The sequence below is a fragment of the Drosophila arizonae genome, chromosome 5, assembly GCF_054131065.1.
Source record: "Drosophila arizonae isolate 15081-1271.41 chromosome 5, UAZ_ARI_1.0, whole genome shotgun sequence".
Classification (NCBI taxonomy): domain Eukaryota; kingdom Metazoa; phylum Arthropoda; class Insecta; order Diptera; family Drosophilidae; genus Drosophila; species Drosophila arizonae.
In genome coordinates, this window is record NC_142925.1 from 10242062 (window position 1) to 10266322 (window position 24261).

The 24261-nt window shown below is 42.1% G+C and overlaps 4 protein-coding genes across 26 annotated transcripts in view; 2 read left to right on the plus strand and 2 right to left on the minus strand.

The window, feature by feature from the left end:
* M7BP (Myosin-7a binding protein) overlaps positions 1-19173 on the plus strand; it is a 41011-nt gene extending 21838 nt beyond the window's left edge. For 5 of the 23 annotated variants that reach the window (XM_089471469.1, XM_089471472.1, XM_089471474.1 and 2 more), the window contains 11 exons: positions 3716-4050; positions 5443-5610; positions 5668-5797; positions 5879-6382; positions 6610-14073; positions 15302-15521; positions 15591-15720; positions 17505-18095; positions 18152-18292; positions 18348-18514; positions 18573-19173. In XM_089471469.1, the coding sequence (XP_089327595.1) occupies positions 3716-4050; positions 5443-5610; positions 5668-5797; positions 5879-6382; positions 6610-14073; positions 15302-15521; positions 15591-15720; positions 17505-18095; positions 18152-18292; positions 18348-18514; positions 18573-18702 (9980 nt within the window). In that variant the 3' untranslated portion in view covers positions 18703-19173. Of the gene's footprint in view, positions 1-21; positions 2145-3296; positions 3524-3715; positions 4051-4139; positions 5070-5442; positions 5611-5667; positions 5798-5878; positions 6383-6609; positions 14184-14709; positions 15097-15301; positions 15522-15590; positions 15721-17504; positions 18096-18151; positions 18293-18347; positions 18515-18572 lie in introns of those variants that run through there. The other 18 variants (XM_018011237.2, XM_089471489.1, XM_089471490.1 and 15 more) reach the window with 16 other exon arrangements.
* Positions 19174-19189: 16 nt separating this feature from the next.
* Positions 19190-22528, minus strand: LOC108616197 (lysM and putative peptidoglycan-binding domain-containing protein 4). The gene is made up of 3 exons (XM_018011245.2): positions 22141-22528; positions 21487-22049; positions 19190-19661 (listed from the first exon to the last, which is right to left on the minus strand). The coding sequence occupies exons 1-3, from the start codon at positions 22152-22154 to the stop codon at positions 19420-19422; spliced, it is 819 nt and encodes a 272-aa protein (XP_017866734.1). The 5' UTR covers positions 22155-22528; the 3' UTR covers positions 19190-19419.
* Rpt1 (26S proteasome regulatory subunit Rpt1) lies at positions 19741-21442 on the minus strand. The gene has a single exon (XM_018011241.2). It carries the CDS (start codon positions 21171-21173, stop codon positions 19869-19871), a length of 1305 nt encoding a protein of 434 aa, XP_017866730.1. The 5' UTR covers positions 21174-21442; the 3' UTR covers positions 19741-19868.
* A 123-nt stretch (positions 22529-22651) lies between the features above and the next one.
* On the plus strand, positions 22652-24234 carry LOC108616195 (retinol dehydrogenase 13-like). Its single transcript, XM_018011242.2, has 5 exons — positions 22652-22972; positions 23037-23300; positions 23368-23524; positions 23581-23840; positions 23907-24234. Exons 1-5 carry the CDS (start codon positions 22887-22889, stop codon positions 24139-24141), a joined length of 1002 nt encoding a protein of 333 aa, XP_017866731.1. The 5' UTR covers positions 22652-22886; the 3' UTR covers positions 24142-24234.
* The last annotated feature ends 27 nt before the right edge of the window (positions 24235-24261 follow it).

The following is a 24261-nucleotide window of genomic DNA, read 5'->3' on the forward strand; positions in this document are numbered from 1 at the left end:
ACTCACTTCTGGCACTGCCCGAGCAGAATAACTGTAATGCTACTACTACTACCACTGCTATAACTGAGTTCTAATCTCTGCTGTGTAGTGCCTGTTTAACCTGCCCGTATCCAGCATGAATCATGGCTATAATAATAATAATAATAATAAACCTTCGTATCTCTATATTTAGCGCACGTTGTTATCTTTATGCATTTATCTATGTATGTGTGTCTATCCGTACACGTAATATTTGAAAAATTCCGCAGAAATAAACATTTATATATATGTATAGATACCCGTGCGTATACGTAATATTGTAAGAATGTCATAGAAATCAATGAATATATAGAGATGGATTATGCCGCTATCAGTAATTATTGAATACAAACTAAACTCAAATTAAGACACAAAGCAAAAAGCAACGAAAATCGCGGTCAACACTCATTGATAAGAGCAACACACACACACAGACAGACACACACAGGCACACATGTTGTGATAAGGCCAAAGCATATGCAACTGATAAGCAGAAACCTCTTCTCTCTCTTTCTGTCTGACACTCACTGCTTCCCTCTCTCTCGCTCCATTTGAAATACCGACAAGTACACAACACTTTATAAGCATTTAAGAATTGTAGCAACAGTTGGCCTTAACCAGATGACAAGCCGAGATACTCACACATAAATCATACGCAACGTGCGCCGCCATTGCTCACCAACTGGTTTAAGCCAAGAGCCACAGCAACAGCAACAATAACAGCTGCCAATTGACAACTTACACGGCTGGTCGAGTCGCACATTTAACATATTTGCTGAGTGTTTCGTTTACAATTTTTTTTTGTTTTTGTGTTTTTGTGCTTTAAGTTTTTCGTCTGTCCCATCCTTCAAATTACTAAATCAAATACGTTTGTGGAGTGTAATAAGTTAGAGGCACGCTAACACACAATGATTGCATGAAATAAACATGTCAATCACTTCAGAGCTTGAATCGCACAAAAACAAAACTAATATAGACCCGTTTACGGCTACAGGAAACAAACGAGTTTTTCAAAAATTTTGCTAGAATTGTTATGGAAAGCTGTAAATTGATTTTTTAATTTATACGTTGTTTTTTTTTTTCTAAATTCGATTTTAATTGATTCGCCAGTTGGAAGATTTGCAGTTAATTGGAAATTACAATTGCAAACAGTTAGTTTTTCAGTTAATCAATCAGTCACACTGACTGCCTTGCTATATACTAACTGTGGCCATTGGAGCAAAGTCCTTCTAGAACACCGATATTATTGTAAGCTCGTCAATAAATCAGGCATCAGTCAATCAATTAGAAAATCAAAAATCACCTTTATGTACTGTGCAGCTTTACATTCAGTCAATCAATCAATCATCCTTAGTCAACTATTCAGTCAATCAATCAATTTTAGCAAACAACTTAATACCGATGCCTATAAATTCAATAATTTTAATGCATTCGCTAAATGCCATCGTTAGTTAGTTATTCACTTAATCATTCAGTGAGTCAATCAGTGAGTTTGGAAAAGAATATATTTCTGAAGCTGGAACTTCACATATGTAGATTCCGATTCCGATTTGTTAGAATTCGCATAAATATAAATAACAAATTCAATGAATTCTTCAAGAGCTTTAAATTCTTTCGAGTCTGTTGTAATACAAACTATTAAATTAATGTATACCTATAAGACAATATATGTATAATGTTTCATGGTATAACTTTTCATAGTTTCAGCTCAATGAGAACCGTTCTTAATTCTCATATGGAGTTCGCTCTATGGCGCACAAACCGCGCGAATATCGAAATGCCTCAAATAAACAAAAGCAAACTGTTTGTATGCCATTACATAGCTATCGATGAGTGTGTGAGTGTGCAGGTGCCTGTGTATGTGTGTGTGTGGCGCTGTTAGCTGCGGCTGTCGACTGCTCGCAGCAGTTGCCAGACGCATAGCGCGCCGATCGCAACGTTTTCTTGGCCGCGCGCCGAACAGCCAAAAGCCGGGTGAAAAATGAGCTAAAAGAAAGAAGAAAGAAAGAAAAAGAAAGACAACAAAGTAAAAGCAATAAACATTCATAAAACTAAAGTGTTAATGATAACAAGTAAACTAAAAGAAAAGACGCATAATATAAAATATATGTATATATAAAGCAAGAGTAAATTGTGAATTGTGCAGATAACAGATAACAGAAACGCACAAACACACATACACACATGCATACTCGAACTCTATTAAGAAAGCAGCGTAGCCAACCTTGACCCTGTATATTGAAAATATATATATATTGTATAAAAGTATATAAAAATATGAGCGAAAATCAAAGCTAAATTTGAAACGTGGCCTCAACAAAATAGCAGGAAAAATATTTCGTTGAACGCTAATCAATATTAATGATGGCCTAAAGCGAAGAAGATTATGCGCTAATAATTTATGCCACGACATAAAATATATAATTTATATAAATATACACACAAATATATAGACGTATATATATGTATGTGATTCCGAGCGTAGTTAGCCAAGTGCAAAAAACAAGGCATAAACAAGTTAGGCATTGTTTTTGTTTTTGTTTTTGTTTTTTTTTTATAATGTAAGCTGAACTCTGAACTGAACTTGACTTGTGCACCTTGTACAGCGCACTTAGGCTTTATAAATATATACGTGCACCATATATTATATATATATAGTATAAATTTAGGTATGATCTGTGCCGGTTAAGGTTCAGTTTCGGCTTTGCTTCATTAATGACAGTCGCATATGCAAAGCGAGTCAGATACATTTCAATCTTTGACATTTTGTGCGCAAAACTCAATGACTAACGGCATTCAAGCGATAAACACAAGCAGACACACACACAGAGATACACAGCCACGGTTCACACACAATAGACATGTCAGCGAGGCGTCGAAACGAAGCGATAAAGAAATTTAGTGGCTTTTGTTAAGGCAGAAACAGATAACTGCGTGATTATTAATTATGTTTTAGTGCAAAAAAAAAAAAAAAAAAAAAAAAAAAAAAAAAACAGAAACATTAGCGGAAAATGTGAAAGAAGCCGAAGAAGAAAAGGCGAATATTAGTTACAAACAGAGATAGATATATACATATATAATTATATTCAACTGTATTCAAGCGTTTAGCCAAGCTTTAAATATCTATAAATTTTTTGGCCACTGCGGCGTATGCGTAATTTAATTGTTTGTAAAGAATTGTATGCGTGTGTGTGTGTGTGTGTGTGTGTGTGTGTGTGTTTGTTTGTTTATTTGTTGTATTTGCGTTAATTAAAATCGAAACATAAATATTGAAACAGCACAAAAGACAAATAGAAACAAAAAACGAGTGTTAACAAAATAACAATAACAAACAAATGTGACAGTCTATTCATAAATGTGAATTTACTCAATTGACATATAGTATATCTAAATATACAGATATAACTGTCTAGCATGGACTTTACGTTGGGGCTAATAACTGGCATGTATGCTGTGGCAGCTGTTATTGTCTTTTACATTGTTTACGTCATTGAGGTGAAATTAGGTATGCCTTTTACAACAAGCTATCGATCAACAATTACAACAACAACAACTCACTCACTTTCTACACTCACTTTTCCATTCAATTCATGTGTGTTAATTTTATTTACTTTTTTATTTGTAACTTAGATTCTTTTGTGCTAATATTCTTGAACTCACTGAGACATCTTTGTTAACCATTTCGACTGCATTACAGATTTGCCAGCCATTGTCAATGGCCATAACAACAACAACAAGAGCAGCAATAGTAATAGCAACAATAACAACAATGATCAACTGGCTGATATATCTCAGACACGTCTGCGCACTCTCATCGAGAGCATCATTGCGGAAACTCTGCGTAGCGGCAGCAACTCGCTCATGACTCCAACAGGCGCCGTCTCTGAGATTAGTTTGGATACGCGCTCCAATGGGCAGCTATCGGGCTTTCATAATAACAACAATAACAACAACAAGAGACGCCATCGCACCGAACACTATTTCGAGCCAAAAATCTATCAGGATCTATTGGCCACAGCGGTGCTGAATAAGGTAAGGCAATAGAACTTTATACGAAAGTGTAATGGGTAGAGGTAAAAGTATTCAAATGCCAAATTGCGTATCTCCAGACTTATAGTCTTAGAGATATGTATAAAAAAGGTTAACTGAAATGAAACATGAGCACATTTAAAAAGATATTGGAAAAATTAATAGTAAATAATATTTGCGTTTGTTTATCGTACGATAAGGAAACATAACGTAAGCGAAGGTGGTCATGAAAACAAAAGACCTTAAAGATAAGAAAATTATACGGAAAAGCATATAAATCAATTTTCATATTTGTGTTAGGTCGGAAATTCATCAAACTATCCTTGATAAATACTTTGTTATGCCCAGAAACTGTCATCATATCTGAAGTATACAAATTATTAATTTAGGTATTCTAGTAATTTTTTATAAAGTTAAGCACTATTGACTTAAATTTATTGAAAAATTCGAAGGGAAAAATATTGATCGAGGGTTGACTATAATAAAGTAGCAACCCATTTAGGGAGGTAGCAAGAGTGAGTTCTATTAAAGTACCCCTATTCCTTCCTTTCATTTAGTTAACTCCAACCAATCTCATTATGCTTCTGGCTTGGCAGAAAATAGAAAACTACATGACCTGCTGCAACAACTGTTGCATCTGTGGCAGCGACTATCTATATTTGACCTCATCCATTTATAATTCCCATTTTCCGATTTGGTATGTTCGCTATTTCCGCCAACTCGAACCTCGTTTTTGATTTTCACTTTCGTTATGGGCCACACTTTGCTGGCTTCTCCCTAGCCAATTGGAAGGCAACTGCTGCCACAGTTGCATGCCCCACTAATTAGTTGCTGTCCATTGTTGCAAGCGTGCGGACGCCTGAATAGAACTGTTAGACGGTTAAACGGTTAAAGCCAACTCAGTTGCTAATTGGATCATTGACTTTTCCTGCTAGTGAAAAACTCAATTTCGCATTGCCAAAAAATTGCCTTAACTCGATTCTCCTATTGTGGAATTGACCATGGCTGAGTCAGCACAAAATGTAAATATTACAAAAGGAAAAAGAACCCAAATTATCTTTATATATAATTTGAACTGAGTCACATATATTTATATATATGCCATATCTTATCAGCCCATCGTATTTTAAACTGTTTCAACATAGATTTCATAAGCCTTTGATTACGCCTTTTTTATAGTTTTTATATTGCTCAAATCTCAGCAACAGTTTCACTTTTCTGCAGCGTAACGCTTAAATCGATCCAGTTTTTAGGTACACGCATGACGTCACAGGCCTTCTCTATTCAGCATGACGTTTTTCAACACAGTCTCTGGTCTTGCCGGCTGCCTAAGGCTTCCCTTATCTTTGTCAAGTTATTCTAGTTTAAATATGATCTCAACCTTTTCTTTTATAGATTGCGGACAAGGAGGGCAATACCAGGCTTATATCGGAGAGTACGCCGGATTTGAGTGCTCGCAACATTGATGAGAATTACAATGCGGAAGCTTTGAGCACTACGTCTGACAGTTCCATAGAGCCGCGCAGCGATTGCAGCCTAACGGATCATGAACTGGGACTCAATGTAAATACAGACAAATTAAAATTTCTATATATATCTATATATATACCAACTTTTTAGACTGGCAAATCCGAGAAAATTGCTGGCTTGCAGTTGGATTTGGAACGCGAATCGGTTTTGAGTGACTATATAGCTGCTCACATGGTGCCATTGCCTGATTTTTCAGCGTCCGTTACCGAATCAGAAGATGGTAAGTATCCTATCACAAAATTCGTTCCCAACTATATTATAACATTTCCATCTCTTTGGTCATTCATCTCATTCTTTTTAGATATTATGTCAATGACATCGAGCATGGTCGGCGATGGCACCTGGGAGGATAATTGGCTGTTTAAAAAGAAGCGCAGCACCCTGCAAAGTTCGGCCACACCGAGCAGCATTGGGATGCTGGTGCCCGCTCCTAAAGAGAATATTCGTGCTCAGATTGGTGATCGTACGGCCGACGAGGTTAGCGATCTGTCCGAAATCGGTTCCGATGCAGAGGAAACCTCATTGGATTTGTTGCGTTGCGACACTGAGCTGAATGATCGGCTCTTGAGCAAGCATCTAATTGGCGGACAGAACACAAAACTAGTGCTGGATGAGCTAGTGGATCGCACAAGTTTGACCTCAAACACCTTGCCAGCGGAAAATGAACCGGCTTTCACCGAGACCACAAATCCGCTCGTTCAACAGCCCACGAAGACATCGAAGCTGTTGGTACCGCCGCCTCCAACGAGTTTTCAAGATGATGAAGAAGAGGAAACCGAAGATCCAGGCCAGAAACTCATCGCAGGTTAGTGCCTAGCTCTCTTTTATTCGTATCCTCAGTTAATGAACCCATATGCTAACCTAAACACTTAACATACATACATACATATATATAGACTGTATATCCTACCTTAAATTGGATTAGCTTTGGAATCTTAAGCCCTTAGATATTGTACCCATCCACGTAATGTACCTCAGCGTATTTGTGCATAGTTGTCGAGCAGCGGCATTCAGCAGTCGTTTGTGTTCCAGCAGATGACCTCAGCGATCTCAGCGAGGGCATCACAGGCTTCGGTGATGTTGAATATCTAGAGGACAGTCAGTCACAGGAAAATACTCCTTCGGTTATTGAGATACTAGCAGCCATGGCACTGGGACCCATGCTCGCTGTTCCGGCATCTGATCAACCTCCTGTTATGACTGCCACGGAAATTCATACACTCAAGGAGCTGAGTGATCTGGCTCTAGCCGAAATTAACTCCCGCACAATGGAGCTAGCTCAGCACTCTCTGGACATTATTGACGAGGAGGAAGGAGTCACGGAAGCACAATCTACATCTGAAGTTGAAAACTCTCAAACTGTTGCTACTGCCCAAATAATTCAACAGGTCGAAGAAATAATTGAAATTCCCCAGGAACTAGCTACCACCAACGAATCTTCAGTTAAAGGAATATCTAAATTTAAATTTCCCAATGTTGAAAGCTCAGCAGAAACAGAACTAAAATCTAAGCAAATGTCAATGTCTGCACAAGCAATTAATGAAATTGCTAGTGCGATCAATGTACCAGAACCACAACATTTCTCCGATTCAGCTCCACACACAAACAAAGTTAGCGCTTTGATTGGAGTATTTGAAATGCACTCAGCCCCACGAAGGAGTTCGCTTCCCTTAATTGAGAGAGGAACAGCTAAGACTGAGGAAGCTCTAGTACCACCAAAACATAAAATAACTCCAGTAAAACTCAGTGCTACTTCTGCAAAGGTTACTTCAGCAGATCTAAATACTACTACTGGGAAGGTCCCAGCACCTAGTCTGGCTAAAATAGCTGGGGTTCAAATGGAGATTACTCCAGTTGATCTAACTGCTACTGAAGGAAAATCTCCAGCACCAGTAGAGGCTATTATGCCAGCAGATGGAACTATAGTTCCAGATAATATTAGTACAGCTCAATTAACGACTGCTGAGCAAGAGGCTGCAACAGCAACAACAGTGGAAGTTACTCCAGCTGAACTGAGTACAGCTCCAGCGGAACTCACTCCAGCAGAGGTAACTGCTGCTGAAGTAATAGCTCCTGCAGTAACACAAGAGACAGTCTTTCCAGCTGAAGTAATTGCAGCTCCAGAGGAATTTACTCCAGAAAATGTAACTGCTACAGAAGTTACTGTAGTAACTGTAGTTCCAGAGGAAGTTTCTCCAGCAGAAGTAACTCCTACTCCGGAAGAAAGTCTAGAAGAAGTTGCTCCTATAACTGAAATAACCACCGTTACTGAAGAAGTTACTTTAGACGTAGTATCACTAGTAGTAACTACTTCTGAAGAAACATCAGCAGCGTCAACACAAGAAATAGCTCCAGAAGTAGCTGTCACTCCAATTATAGTTTCTGAAGAAGTATCTCCACTAAATGTTACTACAACCCCAGAGGAAGTTACTTCAGCAGAGGATGTTACTCTACCAAATACTAGTACAGACCCAGAGGAAGTTACACCAGTGCAAGTAACTACAGTTGAAGAGATAGTTATTCCACCAGAAGTCCCTGCAGAGGAAGTTCCAATACTGGTAGAGGCTGTAGTTCCAGCAGAAGTATCTACAGCTCCAGAGGAATTTACTCCACCAAATGATACTACAGCCCCAGAGGAAGTTAGTCCAGCCGCAGAAACTAAACCTCCAAAAGAAGTGACGTTACAAAATAATAGTACAAGTCCAGAAGAAATTACTCCAGCAGAAGTATCTACTACTCAAGAAATTATTCCAGTAGAAGTCACTCCTACAGTAGAGGAAATTCCAATACTAGTAGAGGATGTTCCAGCAGAAGTAACTACAGTAACACAGGATGTTACTCCTGCTGAAACTACTTCAAATCCAGAGGAAGTTAACCCAGCAGAAGTACCCACAGCTCGAGAGGACGTTACTCCAGTAGAAATAACTACATTCTCAGAAGAAATTACTCAACAAGAAGTAACCACAGTGCAAGTACAAGAAGTTTCGCCAGAAGAAATATCTAGGATTCCTAGTCCTGTTGAATTTATAGCTACTGAACAAGAAGCTCCAACGCCATCAATAGAGATAGCTGTAACTACAGAAGCATCTACAGTTACAGAGGAAGCTTCTCCCGCAGGAGTAACTACAGTCCTAGATGAGGTTGCTCCAGCAGAAAATACTTCGATTCTAGAGGAAACTTCTCGAGCAAAAGTAACTACAGTTCTAGGCGAAATAATTTCAGCAGAAGTCACTTCTGCAGCAGAGAAAGTTCCAGCCCCAATAGAGGATGTTGTTCCAGCAGATGTAGCTACAGTAACAGACGCAGTTACTCCTGAAACTTCTACAATTCCAGATGAAGTTAATATAGTAGAAGCAACTACAGTAACAGGGGAAGTTACTCCTGCAGAAACGACTTCAATTTCACAGGAAGTTACTCAACCAGCCGCTCCCTTAAATCTAGAGGAAGTTACTCCACCTGAAGTAACTACAGCTCCAGAGGAAACTATTCCAGCAGAAGTCACTACAGTTCCACAGGATGTTACTCCAGCTGAAGAAACTACAACTCCAAAGGAAGTTACTCCAGCAGAAAACAGCACAGTTCCAGAGAAGGTTTCTCCAGCAGAAAATACTTCCATTCAAGAAGAACTTATTCTAGCAGAAGTAACAGCACTTGCAGCTAGTCAAACAGACGCTGCTATAAATCCAGAGGAAATTGCTCCAGCTGAAGTAACTACAGCTTCAGAGGAAACTATTCCAGCAGAAATCAGTACAGTTCCAGAGGAAGTTACTCCGCCTGAAGTAACTACAGCTCCAGAGGAAGTCACTCCACCTGAAGTAACTACAGCTCCAGCGGAAACTTTTTCAGCAGAAGTAACTACAGCTCCAGAGGAAGTTACTCCACCTGAAGTAACTATAGCTCCAGAGGACACTACTCCAGCTGAAGTACCTTCAGCTCCGGAGGAAGTTACTCCACCTGAAGTAACGACAGCTCCAGAGGAAATTACTCAGGCAGAAGTCACTGCAGTTCCAGAAGAAATTAGTCCAGCTGAAGTAGCAACAGTTCCAGAGGAAGTTACTCCACCTGAAGTAACTACAGCTTCTGCGGAAACTTTTTCAGCACAAGTAACTTCAGCTCCAGAGAAAGTTACTCCACCTGAAGTAACGACAGCTCCAGAGGAAATTACTCAGGCAGAAGTCACTGCAGTTCCAGAAGAAATTAGTCCAGCTAAAGTAGCAACAGTTCCAGAGGAAGTCACTCTACCTGAAGTAACTACAGCTCCAGCGGAAACTTTTTCAGCAGAAGTAACTTCAGCTCCAGAGGACACTACTCCAGCTGAAGTAACTTCAGTTCCAGAGGAAGTTACTCCACCTGAAGTAACGACAGCTCTAACGGAAATTACTCAGGCAAAAGTCACTGCAGCTCCAGAAGAAATTAGTCCAGCTGAAGTAGAAACAGTTCCAGAGGAAGTTACTCCACCTGGAGTAACTATAGCTCCAGCGGAAACTTTTTCAGCAGAAGTAACTACAGCTCCAGAGGAAGTTACTCCACCTGAAGTAACTATAGCTCCAGAGGACACTACTCCAGCTGAAGTACCTTCAGCTCCAGAGGAAGTTACTCCACCTGAAGTAACGACAGCTCTAACGGAAATTACTCAGGCAGAAGTCACTGCAGCTCCAGAAGAAATTAGTCCAGCTGAAGTAGCAACAGTTCCAGAGGAAGTTACTCCACCTGGAGTAACTATAGCTCCAGCGGAAACTTTTTCAGCAGGAGTAACTTCAGCTCCAGAGGAAGTTACTCCACCTGAAGTCACTATAGCTCCAGAGGACACTACTCCAGCTGAAGTAACTTCAGCTCCTGAGGAAGTTACTCCACCTGAAGTAACGATAGCTCCAGAAGAAATTACTCAGGCAGAAGTCACTACAGCTCCAGAGAAACTTACTGCAGCTGAAGTAACTATACCTCCAGTGGAAACTACTCCTGCAGAAGTAACTACAGTTCCAGAGGAAATTACTCCACCTGAAGTAACTACAGCTCCAGGGGAAACTATTCCATCAGAAGTCACTACAGTTCCAGAAGAAACTACTCCAGCGGAAGTAACTACAGCTCCAGAGGAAATTACTCCAGCTGAAGTAGCAACAGTTCCAGAGGAAGTTACTCCACCTGAAGTAACTACAGCTCCAGCGGAAACTATTTCAGCAGAAGTCACTACAGTTCCAGAGGAAACTACTCCAGTAGAAGTAACTACAGTTCCAGAGGAAATTACTCCACCTGAAGTAACTACAGCTCCAGAGGAAACTATTCCATCAGAAGTCACTACAGTTCCAGAAGAAACTACTCCAGCTGAAGTAACTTCAGCTCCAGAGGAAGTTACTCCACCTAAAGTAACGACAGCTCCAGAGGAAATTGCTGCAGCTGAAGTAACTATACCTCCAGAGGTAATTACTACAGCAGAAGTCACTAGAGTTCCAGAGGAAACTACTCCTGCAGAAGTAACTACAGTTCCAGAGGAAATTAGTCCAGCTGAAGTAGCAAGAGTTCCAGAGGAAGTTACTACACCTGAAGTAACTACAGCTCCAGCGGAAAATATTTCAGCAGAAGACACTACAGTTCCAGAGGAAACTACTCCAGCAAAAGTAACTACAGTTCCAGAGGAAATTACTCCACCTGAAGTAACTACAGCTCCAGCGGAAACTTTTTCAGCAGAAGTAACTACAGCTCCAGAGGAAGTTACTCCACCTGAAGTAACTATAGCTCCAGAGGACACTACTCCAGCAGAAGTAACTTCAGCTCCAGAGGAAATTACTGCAGCTGAAGTAACTATACCTCCAGAGGTAATTACTACAGCAGAAGTCACTAGAGTTCCAGAGGAAACTACTCCTGCAGAAGTAACTATAGTTCCAGAGGAAATTAGTCCAGCTGAAGTAGCAAGAGTTCCAGAGGAAGTTACTACACCTGAAGTAACTACAGCTCCAGCGGAATTTTATTCAGAAGAAATAACTTCAGCTCCAGAGGAAACTACTCCAGCTGAAGTAACAATAGTTTCAGAGGAAGTTACTCCAGCAGAAGTAACTACAGTTCCAGAGGAAATTAGTCCAGCTGAAGTAGCAACAGTTCCAGAGGAAGTTACTCCACCTGAAGTAACTACAGCTCCAGCGGAAACTATTTCAGCAGAAGACACTACAGTTCCAGAGGAAACTACTCCAGCGGAAGTAACTACAGATCCAGAAGTAACTACAGCTTTAGAGAAAACTATTCCAGCAGAAAATACTTTCATTCAAGAAGAAGTTAGTCCAGCAGAAGTAACAGTAGTTGCAGTTAGTCAAGCAGACGAAGAAGACAGTACTGCAGCGGAAATAACTACAGTTCCAGGAGAAATTACTCCAGGTGAAGTAACAACAGTTTCAGAAGAAGTTACTCAATCAGAAGTCACTACAGCTCCAGAGGAATCTACTCCAGTAGAAGTAACTTCAGCTCTAGAGGAAATTACTACAGCTGAAGTAACAATAGTTTCAGAGGAAATTCCTGCCGCTGAAGTAACTATACCTCCAGAGGTAATTACTCCAGCAGAAGTCACTACAGCTTCAGAGCAAACTATTCCAACAGAAGTAACTTCAGCTCCAGAACAAATCACTGCACTTCCACAGAAAACTACTCCAGCTGAAGTAACTACAGCTTCAAATGAAACTATTCCATCAGAAGTCACTACAGTTCCAGAAGAAACTACTCCAGCGGAAGTAACTACAGCTCCAGAGGAAGTTACTTCACCTGAAGTAACGACAGCTCCAGAGAAAATTACTCCAGCAGAAGTAGCAGAGGAAGTTACTCCACCTAAAGTAACTACAGCTCCAGAGGAAGCAGAAATCAGCTCAGTTCCAGAGGAGGTCTCTTCAGCAGAAAATACTTCAATTCAAGAGGAAGTTACTTCAGCAGAAGTAACAGTAGCTGCAGTTAGTCAAGCCGACGCTTCCTTAAATCCAGAGGAAATTACTCCAGCAGAAGTCACTAGAGTTCCAGAGGAAGTTATTGCACCTGAAGTAACTACAGCTCCAGAGGAAACTATGTCAGCAGAAGACACTAGTGTTCCAGAGCAGGTTTCTCCAGCAGAAATAGCTATAGCACCAGAGGAAGTTAAAGCCGCAGAAATTATCGCAACAGAGCCTCAGGTTGTGTCGGAGGAATCTACAACAGCAACACAAGAAGAGATTATCAGTACTAAAACCATGCTTGCATCAGAGGAAACCTCGGAACCAGCACTTGAGGAGGTTGTTGGTGCCGAGTCACAGTCTGTGTCAGGGGAAAGTCCGGCAGTGGCAATTGAGGAGGTTGCAGCGTCTCTGAACGCAACCGATGAAAGTCCAGACCCAGCACTTGAGGAGGTTGTTGGTGCTGATCCTGTGGAAACTGTAGCTCAGGAGGAAATTACCGCAACAGACACCCAGGTTGTATCAAAAGAATCTACAGCAGCAACACAAGAAGAGCTTAGCAGTACTAAATCACTGCCTGCATCGGAGGAAACCTCGGCACCAGCACTTGAGGAGGTTGTTGGTGTCGAGTCACAGTCTGCCTCAGAGCAAAATCCGGCAGTGACAATTGAGGATATTGCAGCGTCTCTAAGTGCATCCGAGGAAAGTCCAGTACCAGCACTTAAGGAGGTTGTTGATGCTGAACCTGTGGAAACTGTAGCGCAGGAGGAAATTACCGCAACAGATGCCCAGGTTGTATCAGAAGAATCTACAGCAGCTGCACAAGATGAGATTAGCAGTACTAAATCACTGCCTGCATCAGAGGAAACCCCAGCACCAGCAGTTGAGGAGGTTGTTGGTGCTGATCCTGTGGAAACTGTAGCTCAGGAGGAAATTACCGCAACAGAGACCCAGGTTGTATCAGAAGAATCTACAGCAGCAACACAAGAAGAGATTAGCAGTACTAAATCACTGCCTGCATCGGAAGAGACCTCGGCACCAGCACTTGAGGAGGTTGTTGGTGCCGAGTCACAGTCTGTCTCAGAGCAAAATCAGGCAGTGATAATTGAGGATATTGCAGCGTCTCTGAGTGCATCAGAGGAAAGCCCAGCATCAGCGCTTGAGGAGGTTGTTGGTGCTGATCCTGTGGAAACTGTAGCTCAGGAGGAAATTACCGCAACAGAGACCCAGATTGTATCAGAAGAATCTACAGCAGCAACACAAGAAGAGATTAGCAGTACTAAAACACCTGCATCAGAGGAAGCCCCAACGCCAGCACTTGAGGAATCACAGTCTGTCTCAGACCAAAATTCGGCAGTGACAATTGAGGATATTGCAGCTTCTCTGACTGCATCCGAGGAAACTCCAGCATCAGCACTTGAAGAGGTTCCTAGTACTGGCATTACAACAGAGGCGAAGACTTCTTCAGACGCGAAAGTACAAGAGGAAAAAGAGGAAGTTGCATGCGAAGAACCAAATTCAACAATTGAAACAGATAAATTGATAATACAGACTGATGAAGTACTACCAGATCTTTTGCCAAGTGAATCTTGTAAGAGCAAAAATAGTGCTCTAGTGAAAATGTCTGAGAAACATCTGCAAAGGCAGCCGAAAATCCGGGCAGAGACAACACCGAGCGATGAGGGCTCAACTGCAAGTCCTGTGCGTCCTGTGAACATCTTCGGAACCATTTGCAAGATTTACATTAAAGACAAACGACTGTTAGCCACAATCGAACGAAGACGTCAACGCGCCTTAATTATGCACAAATACCTGAGTTCCTTTGATAGTTTCGATGAGCCGCCAGATGATATAGAATATGAAGCACATGCGAGTCTGTTTGATGAACTCAATTCAGCAGCCAATGAGCCCATTAGCTTAGATATAAATCAAGAGCCAGAAAGTCATTTAGGCATAGATAATAAGAAAAAAAGTATAGCTGAGTTAGATGATAACTTTCGAGTAGCTGTAGATAATTTCAGTCATGATCAGATCGAAGAACCAGAATATCATTTAGAGATAAATAATCCTACCAATATGATAGAGATTCTTCCAGATTTTGATGTAGCTTCAGACATTGCCAGCCAAACATCATTAGATACTATTGATAATAATGATGAGAACTACTTCATTGTTGTTAGCCTAAGAGAGATTGGCTTTAACTTTATTAACCACATTCTATTCTCAGATCAATTGAGCTCCGGCTCTCGGTCAGAGCACAGCAATGAGAGCTCGCCGTCCACCTCGCATGAGACCTTTAATGGCGACGCTGAGCTATTGGCTCCCAATAATGATAGTTGTCCCGATGAAATATTGGATGAGGCAGTCTCTAGTACAACAGCAACATATACTAACCAAAATACTAAAACACAAAATACTAACAAAAATACCAAAACACGTCCAAATGGTAAACTAACAAATGGTTCACTGAGATGGTCACGTCAAAGCAAAACAAATCAACTAAATGCCGATGATCATAATAATAATGAAGTTGTTATCGATGATGGTGATGACGATGATGATGTTAATAATAATAATGATGATGATATTGTAATGTTGCGGCGCTTTGCCCCAGGTAACACGCACACAGCCATCACTCGGTGTTTGTTGTTGTCTCCTAATTTACATAGCTTACTTGTGTTTACGTTTTTACGCTCTCTCTATATACATATATCAATCTCTGTCTTTCTCACTTTATACTTTATTTACTAGACTAGCTAAATTGTTGCCTAAGTCTGTCTTAATTATAGTCACTTAAACTATTCTCCACACATTTGCAGGCTCCATCGCGGAACGTGAGGTAAAGAAATGGTATAATGCCGTTGAGATGCCCAACAATCCGTATGCACCGGAGGCTTTGAAGCAACGCATTAGCGGTACACAGGAACGCTTCATGGATGTGCCCAATATAAGTCCCAGTACCGAGAAGAAGGCTCTGGCACTGATGACAAATGCGGCATCCAGCACGGAGCAGGAACCAGCCAAGGAGGATTACAAGCGGTAACTCGACTCGACTCGACTCCACTTGAAATTGAGAGTCTAATCTAAGCTTGCCGTTCCATTCCACAGATACAGTCGCGATTACTATATTAACAATGCTCCATTGGCGACCACGCCCACTCGTGGCACCTCCTTGGCCTGCAGCAGCAGCAGCAACAGGAGCACGGAGCCAACGGATGAGGACATTGTCATCAATGAGGTAATTCCAACGCATGGCAACCATGGCATTTCAAGTAGCGCTCAAAGCTCAAACCTCGCTGACCTCTCACATTGGACGCTGTCGAAGCCAGTGCGTCGCAGCAGCTCGCTAAAGTTCATTAACAAACCTACTTGCCCCACTCCCCCATTTCTGACCTTAGGCAACGGTTACGAACGCCCCTCGACGTCCGCATCGCATTATCGCGACTCCGGCTTGGGCAACGAACCGGACGATGACTTTGACGTACGTTCGCAGCACTCCTGGCATAGGCAGCATCTGCCCAAGCGGCATACGCAGTCGACGCTGAGCCTGCACAGCAACGGCAGTGGCCGATCCTTCGGTTCGTCCGTCTCCAAGCGGCATTCGGCGGGTGGTCCTTCGGCGGCTGTGCTCACACAGTTCGAGAAGCAGCTGCTACACAAAGACCTCAAGCGCAATAGTTTTCGTGCTGTCAGTGCCACATCCAAGGATTTCGTCATGAATCCCCTATTCGAGAGCGATCAGCACACAAAGCCAGCTAGCCTAGACGATCAGGACTCAGGCGTAGATAGTTGTTTAAATGGGTTCAGTAATAATAGTTTACTCTTCTAGCTCAAAGCTCCTTTTCCAATCGGGTGGGTGTCATGGGTCTATAGTTCGGGATACATATCTATATATATACATACAGAGAGAGTGGATAGTTAGCTGTTAGTCTCTGCCAAAATCATATGTTAGTCAACCAAGTTTTAAACACTAGTCAGTAAAGGCAACACGCACACACACACATACGTACACACCCCCACAACCAGGCACTTTTTCACATGATTTAGAGAATCTCCAGCACGTTTTAGGCTTTAAGGCAGACCGTGCCATCTGCTCCCCAATTCAATTGTACATTCCAAATTTCCCCTACCCCAAAAAAAAAAAAAAATTAATGAACTGCAGCACAAACAAATTTTTGCATTCACATTACTATCGAGAACTGAGTTCTATCTAATCTACAATATAATATATATAAATATATTAAACAACAACAAATAATTGTAATAGCTAATTGCCTAATGCTAATGCGCCCTAAAATATGCAGCACTTTTTTCTTTGAATGTTCTTTTTTTATTATTTTAATTCTGATTTTGTTGCTGTTAATTTTTAAAAATTATTAAAAAATAACTCTTGTATGCACACCTAGTTTATTCATTTTACTGCTAACTTCTTTTTATACATATACATATATATATATTAAAAACCAACAAACAATAGAAATACAAAATAAAGCCAAAAGTTAAACAAACACAAATAATAAAAGTAAAAAAAAATGAAACAAATGTTTTTAGTAAAAGGGCTGATTACAAATTGCGGGGTGAGTACAAAGCCAATCGATGAAAGTGAAGCTTGATTTAATTTAATTATTATTGTGTGTGTGTGTGTGTGGCATTTTACTAACAGCATTTGTTTCACTTTCTGCTATATATAAATAAATATAACTCGCATCAATAGAAATTTTTAATGTTTTTGTAGCTGTATTTGAATTTTGTATGCATGCTGTTGCTGCTGCTTATGCATCAATCAATCACACACACCAACACACCCACACATATGCATCACATGTACATGTATATATGTCCATATATATATCGATCTGCCAAGCTAACATTCAGCTGTGCTTCCAATATTTTATTGTACCTAAACAAATTCTTTTTTTCAAAAACTAACCAACATGCATACAATATTGTACCAAATCTACCAAATGTACCTAAACAATACAACACAACAAATGAACACGAAAACCCAAAACCAAAACCAAGAAAAAAAAATCAATGTTTTCCTTAAAAAAGGCTCACAAAACAAGCCAAAAGACAGGCGAGCAGCCACAGGAGCGACTGCAGCAGGAACAGGAGGATACAGTCCCCGATACGTCCAGCGACAACAAAAGTATCTATACAGCTGTGCCCGCCCAGGTGCTGGAGGCGGGCAGCCTGGATAGTCAATCGAATCAGTCAGTGCTGACGACTAGCGATGATTCGGATACCGTGCGTGTTTACGATTTCAATAAGCAGGAGACGACAGTCATTAAGACGAGCACGTCCACAACTACGTCATCTATGGAGTCTGCATTGGGCGGAGCAGCCACTACCAACACCTCCTCCTCCTCCGCCGCCGCCGACGTCGACGCCAACAGCAACAGCAACAGCAATAGCAACTCCATAGATGCATCACGTAAGCGTGAACGACCCGTAGTGCTGCAATTTGGGCCTGCGGACAGCACGCCCAATGTGTGCTGCTCGCCCACGGTGACACCGACGCGCGGCTCCACGCCGCCAGCTTTTCGTTTCCTGCAGCCGAAGCGACGGCTCATTGAGCCAAGTCAAGTGCTGTCCATAGACGATGATGAAATGGTGAGTCAAGCAGCTGCCAGTCGGACGAATCATACGAATTTGACTTCTTTTCCCAGCCCGAGGTAAAAGCCTCGCCCTCAGAGAAACCCGCTGTTGAGGATGATGTGGTGCATGCCTTGCCCTCGGTCAAGGCTCTAGCACAAGCCTTCCTACTCACCAGCAAACGCACGCAGCCCGAGAGACGTTGGCGTGCCAAGGTAAATGGCATTAAATATATCCAATTGTACAGTTCACTCATAGTTTGTATTTCAGACATTGCAGCATCAGGCCAGGCTAATGAAATCAGCACCTGATACACCTGTTACACCTGAGAAGCCCGGCACGCCACAGTCGCGCAGGCAAATGCTGCAGCACACCGTCTCCATGGCCGAGGTGGCCGATGAATCCACTATAGCCTCCGACTTATCGTCCCTGGAAACGTAGGTAGCTCTGCATATGTGATTAGACATTATTTTTAACGTTTGCCAACACTGACAGCGATCCTTCAATGCACTCGGATGGGCTACCATCAGCCATACCCATTGCCTCGCCAGCGAGTCCTGTGCCCGTCCGTCGAGGATTCCTTCGCAGCAATATTGCTTTCTTTGAGAACTTAAAGTTTAAGTGAATATTGAGTTTAATTGAATTTACGCTGTACAAACGCCATTGGATGATATTCCGCCGTGAGTCAAGGAATATGCACAATAATGGCGCACAGCATCCCGCATACCAAAACGAACACCAAATATCGATAATCATGTGCCATGGCCACAGAGGAGAATATTATATCAAGTATTCAAGACAGTACTTAAAACTATATTGTACGCCCAGTGTGCGCGAATAGTTTGATTTTAATTTGTATTTATTATAGCTAAACATAATTACTTATTATATCCATGGATACTATTAATTAAATATTTAATATATATTTGCTTTAAGCTACGCAAAAACCCCATTTAAAATGACCCGTATATCGATATCGATATCGATCGACCTAATATATTTAACCGTTATACATAGAGTGTCATGTACCAATAAACTGTTATACATACTAGTGTTATGTACCAATAAAGAAAAACTTAATTATTGTTTTACCACACTTAAATAGTCATCAGTTGAGATTTGGCTATCAATTCAAGTCTATATTATTTTGTAGATATTGTACAAGTCACAATTGGTACTTTATTTCTATGAATTAAATATTTTTAGAAAAATAAATTCTATGGCTCGCAGCTGCTGCATTTGAAATGCATTCGTCTCGGAGCAAAGAAGTGTAAGAGGGAGGGGGAAGAGTTCAAATCGTAGCACACTTGGAATGGAACGAGTGGATGTTCACTCATTTCGGCTATGAGGTGTGATTGTGATGTGGATGCTCCGCCAGGTATATGACATAGACCAACGGGATGACAAAACAGAGTGCGAGTATAAATATCAAGAGGCATATCCAGGACATGTCACAGTCAGAGCCAGACCAGTCAATCGCCCGCAACGACGGACCAGGAATGGGACGAACAATGGGCGCATGCCTGTCCACCAGCATATCATCCAGCAGAGCCGTGCTGTCGTCCAAAGGTTTATCCACGTTGGCTGCGTGTAGACAAAAGTGAAATGCAAAATTACACAGATAAACGCATCAATGAAAGAAAGGCAATCAAAGCCCCCGGAATAATGGTGTATACTATATATTTTGGATCTTTTATTTACTGATTGCCCAGCTGGAGCAGTTACAGTTGCAGACTTAAAGGCTCACAGCGCAGCAAACGAAAGAGAATTGAGGATGTATAAAACGTAAACTTAATTGTAGGTCATATAGCGTGGGGTGGCGCTGAACTTGGCGTAGCTCTTGATAACCTTGTTGACAGCTTCGAGGAAATCCTTTTCGGTGGCCACCTTGCGGCGGGCACGAATGGCAAACATGCCCGCCTCAGTGCACACAGAGCGAATCTCCGCGCCTGTCGAGTTGGGGCACAGACGTGCCAGCAGATCGAAACGAATGTCGCGTTCCACGGACATTGAGCGGGCGTGGATCTTAAAGATGTGTGAACGGCCATCCTGGTCGGGCAATCCAAATTCCACCTTACGATCCAAACGGCCGGGACGCATAAGCGCAGGATCAAGTGTGTCGGGTCGATTGGTGGCCATCAGAACCTTAATGTTGCCACGCGGATCGAAGCCATCCAACTGATTGATTAGCTCCAGCATAGTACGCTGCACCTCGTTGTCGCCGCCAGCACCGTCATCGAAACGTGCTCCGCCAATGGCATCGATTTCATCGAAGAAGATCAAGCAAGCTTTCTTGGAACGGGCCATTTCGAACAATTCGCGCACCATACGTGCGCCCTCGCCCACATACTTCTGCACAAGCTCGGAGCCGATGACGCGAATGAAGCAAGCATCTGTGCGATTAGCCACAGCACGGGCACATAGAGTTTTGCCCGTACCAGGTGGACCGAACAAGAGCACACCCTTGGGGGGCTCGATGCCGAGATTGACGAACTTCTCAGGATGCAGCAGCGGTGTCTCCACAACTTCGCGCAATTTCTCAATCTGCTCCTTGCAGCCACCGACGTCGCTGTAGGTAACATCTGGCTTGTCCTCGACCTGCATCATCGTCACCGTGGGATCGATTTTGGGTGGCAGCGGTATGTGAATCTGATACTTGTTGCGATCAACGCCAACACGCATGCCCTCCTCAATGTCCGTAGGTGCAACGGAATCAGCCAGATCTACCACAAACTTGGCAAACTGCTTCACATTAATAATGTACTTGGGATCATCTGAGTCAGCGTTGATAATCTTTGTGCAACGCGCAACCTGCAAAGGCTGCTCATTTTGGAGTATTTGCTTGTCGGCAGCCAAGTCCCACAGAGCAGGAGGAGCCAAGCCTGTATCGCTCTCCTTAATGCCAGTTAGCTCGTTCACTTGTTTCACGGCTTTTTGTATGTCCTCTTCGATGTTCTTTATGGACTTGTGATACTGGCTCTGCCCGTACGTCTTAAGTAGTTCGATGTCGCCTTCGTCTAGCGACTTAATTTCCTTATCCTCCTTATTCTCGTCATGCTTAACTTTACGCTGATCATCTCCTAGATAGTCCGGCATTTTGTTTTAGTTGTTCAACAGCGAAATATTTAATAAATTTATATGTTTTTCGTCGCCAACGCTTCTGTTTTCTGGCAATTTTTAATGGCGAGTGTGGCCGTATTTCCAATGACTAAACAAATTGCTGCCTGCGCCCAACTTCACTGCTTACTTAACAGAAGACTTAACATATATACAGGGCGACTCAAATGCAAAATTACTTTGCTTGGTTGGCCAGCTCTAAGAGCTGTTAAACGCATTTACATTGGAATTTTTAAATATATGATAACTAAATGCCAGCCACCTTATCACAAAAAATTAATAATAGACTCACCCTCATCATCTGGATAGCCCGATCTGGCATCATAGAATTTACTGCCATCCCTTCGAACTGATGCTGGAACTTCGCCAGCTACAGTACCAGAAGCATTCACAGCAGCCACCAAAAGGCGTTCATCCAGCATCATGCGTGCATCCTCCAGTGGATTGCGCTCAATGGCCGGTTCTTGGTCAAGATTGTGCCTGGGACTATTGTTCCCGCTACGATGAACGGCAGGCAGTGCATCCGCATTACTTGCCCCAAGCAGTACGTTGTGCACTGTAACTGGAATCCGAATAATTCGATGTGCGTGTATCTCATTGTCCCGATCAATCTTGTTCAAGCGCTTGATGTCCGCCACAGAGCAGTGAAAGCGCAGCGCCAATGCTTGCAATGTGTCTCCCTCCTGAACTTTTACCTCCAATGTGTTCTCTGAGCGCGGCATCTTTGTGTGGCCGTTACCAGATCCGTGTGCAAACTGCACCATTTCCATAAATGCATCGTCGATAGCGGGCGCGGCATATATATCATCCATAGCGTCTGACTTCGCATTCTCCCAGTTATACTGTTGCTGACGCCTGAAATACGGAATATGGAATATGAAACATGCGTTGATTCTCATAAGCAGCAGACATCGACTCGAATCGAGTCGAGTTGGCGTTGACTTACACATTTCGACGCATTATATTTTGGATTTATTGTTTATTACTGAGTGCGTCTCCGTTGGCACTGACTGTACTGTCACTCAACTCTCAAATAGCAGACAATATTGTATATTCGTGAACAGTGCTGCCAGCAAACGTTTACTTTATTTACGTAAAATTTTGTTATTGAATAAACACAACAAACCCACGTCTCTGGCTGACAAATTTGTGTGCACTTGAAACGCCCTGTTCTTTTATTTTAATTTAAACAAAGAGGAAGAGATTGTTTTTAATTTGCGCTTAAAAGTCCCCAAACAAATTTCTGAAGATGATTAAAATTCTTGGCAATATTTTTTGTTCGTGTGTGGCTTGGTTCGTGGGTATAACTCTGATAGTGTCATTTATTAAGTAAGTATAATTATTAAAATTTGAATTTATAAAGTCGAATAAGTAGCAACCCTGGGCCTAATACCCTAGACTTAAACACAAAGAGCATGCATATTTAAACTGATCTTTTCAATACGCTCAACACGTTATCTCATTACAAAGATGTTAGTTTTTTAAACAACAATGTTTATTAAGAATATTTGAAGAGAGTAATTGCTTGATTTCGCGATGAACATGGCAAACAAACAGCTCTTTGTCGCGCTTCTCGTTCGTCCCAGGGTATTTTAACGCCGGTACACCCATGGACATCGAGAACACACATCCATGCACAATAGCGCGTAGAATTGTTCACACCCGTGTTTATTTATTATAGCCGCGTATAAAATGTCGATTTTTTCATTTCTGAAGAGTCGCCCAGTTTTCTGGCTGAGCGTCGCTGGAACCACTGTGGGTGGCGCTTGTTTTGTAAAGTATGTTGCCATTCGTTTAAGTCATAATATGATATAAACTACCAAAAATATTTGCCACCTGAAGGGATCTTATGCAAGGCACCAATTTCACAAAAGAAACCGATGAAAGCAACAAAGTCGTTATAGTGACCGGCTCCAACACGGGCATCGGCAAGGAAACTGTGCGGGAGCTGGCACGGAGGGGAGCCACAGTCTATATGGCCTGTCGGGATATGAAAAAGTGCGAAGAAGCACGAGAGGAGATTGTCCTAGAGACGAAAAACAAATATGTGTATTGCCGTCAATGTGATTTAGCTTCCATGGATTCCATACGTAACTTTGTGTCCACGTAGGTCCCATCTGTTGTTGACCTGTTGAATTCGAGCATTCGCTAAGCAAATGTCGATTTCTTGCAGTTTCAAGCGGGAGCAGGAGAAGCTCCACATACTCATCAATAATGCAGGCGTCATGCGTTGTCCGCGCACGCTGACCGCTGATGGCTTTGAGATGCAGCTGGGTGTCAATCACTTGGGTCACTTTCTGCTGACCAACTTAATGCTAGACATCCTCAAGGTATAAGAATTTACGCGGATATGTTCTACTGGTTGTTACATTCACCTATCTTGTAGAAATCGGCCCCCAGCCGCATTATAAATGTCTCTAGTCTGGCGCACACGCGCGGTGAAATCAACATGACGGATGTGAATAGTGAAAAGTCCTATGATGAGGCTAAGGCTTACAATCAGAGCAAGTTAGCGAACGTTTTGTTTACAAAGGAATTGGCCCGCCGCTTAGAGGGAACTGGAGTCACGGCGAACGCTTTGCACCCTGGCATAGTGGACACCGATATCTTCAGACACATGGGCTTCTTTAGCAACTTCTTTGCAGGGTATATATAGATGGATTGAAACTGTTAAAGTTGGATCCTCATCTCGATAACCGATTTAAATTGCAGCTTATTTGTTCGCCCCCTGTTTTGGCCATTTGTGAAAACTGTACGCAACGGGGCACAAACTACTTTATATGCTGCTCTCGATCCGGACTTGGAAAACGTAAGCGGTGCATATTTCTCCGACTGCAAGATTCAAGAGCCGGCGCCCGCAGCAACCGATGTTCAAGTCGCCAAATGGCTCTGGGCCGTTAGTGAGAAGTGGACACGTGCAGAGATACTGGATGTCAAGACTGAATGAAATGCAGTTACCCTTTAGAGAATGTAGTATAATTTCTGTCTTATTATTTCATTCTAAGTGTACATAATAAATTTGTATATCGATCGATTTCAACATTATTGTATGCTTGAGCTCACATTT

Bases quoted from the DNA above. Each gene is read 5' to 3' on its own strand.
- Rpt1 (XM_018011241.2), bottom strand. From the start codon at position 21,173: ATGCCGGACTATCTAGGAGATGATCAGCGTAAAGTTAAGCATGACGAG.
- LOC108616197 (XM_018011245.2), bottom strand. The intron at 19,662-21,486 runs GTGAGTCTATTA...GTCTACACGCAG, and splicing joins GGGCTATCCAGATGATGAGG to CCAACGTGGATAAACCTTTG.
- LOC108616195 (XM_018011242.2), top strand. From the start codon at position 22,887: ATGTCGATTTTTTCATTTCTGAAGAGTCGCCCAGTTTTCTGGCTGAGC. The intron at 23,525-23,580 runs GTATAAGAATTT...CCTATCTTGTAG, and splicing joins TAATGCTAGACATCCTCAAG to AAATCGGCCCCCAGCCGCAT. The intron at 23,841-23,906 runs GTATATATAGAT...TTTAAATTGCAG, and splicing joins TTTAGCAACTTCTTTGCAGG to CTTATTTGTTCGCCCCCTGT.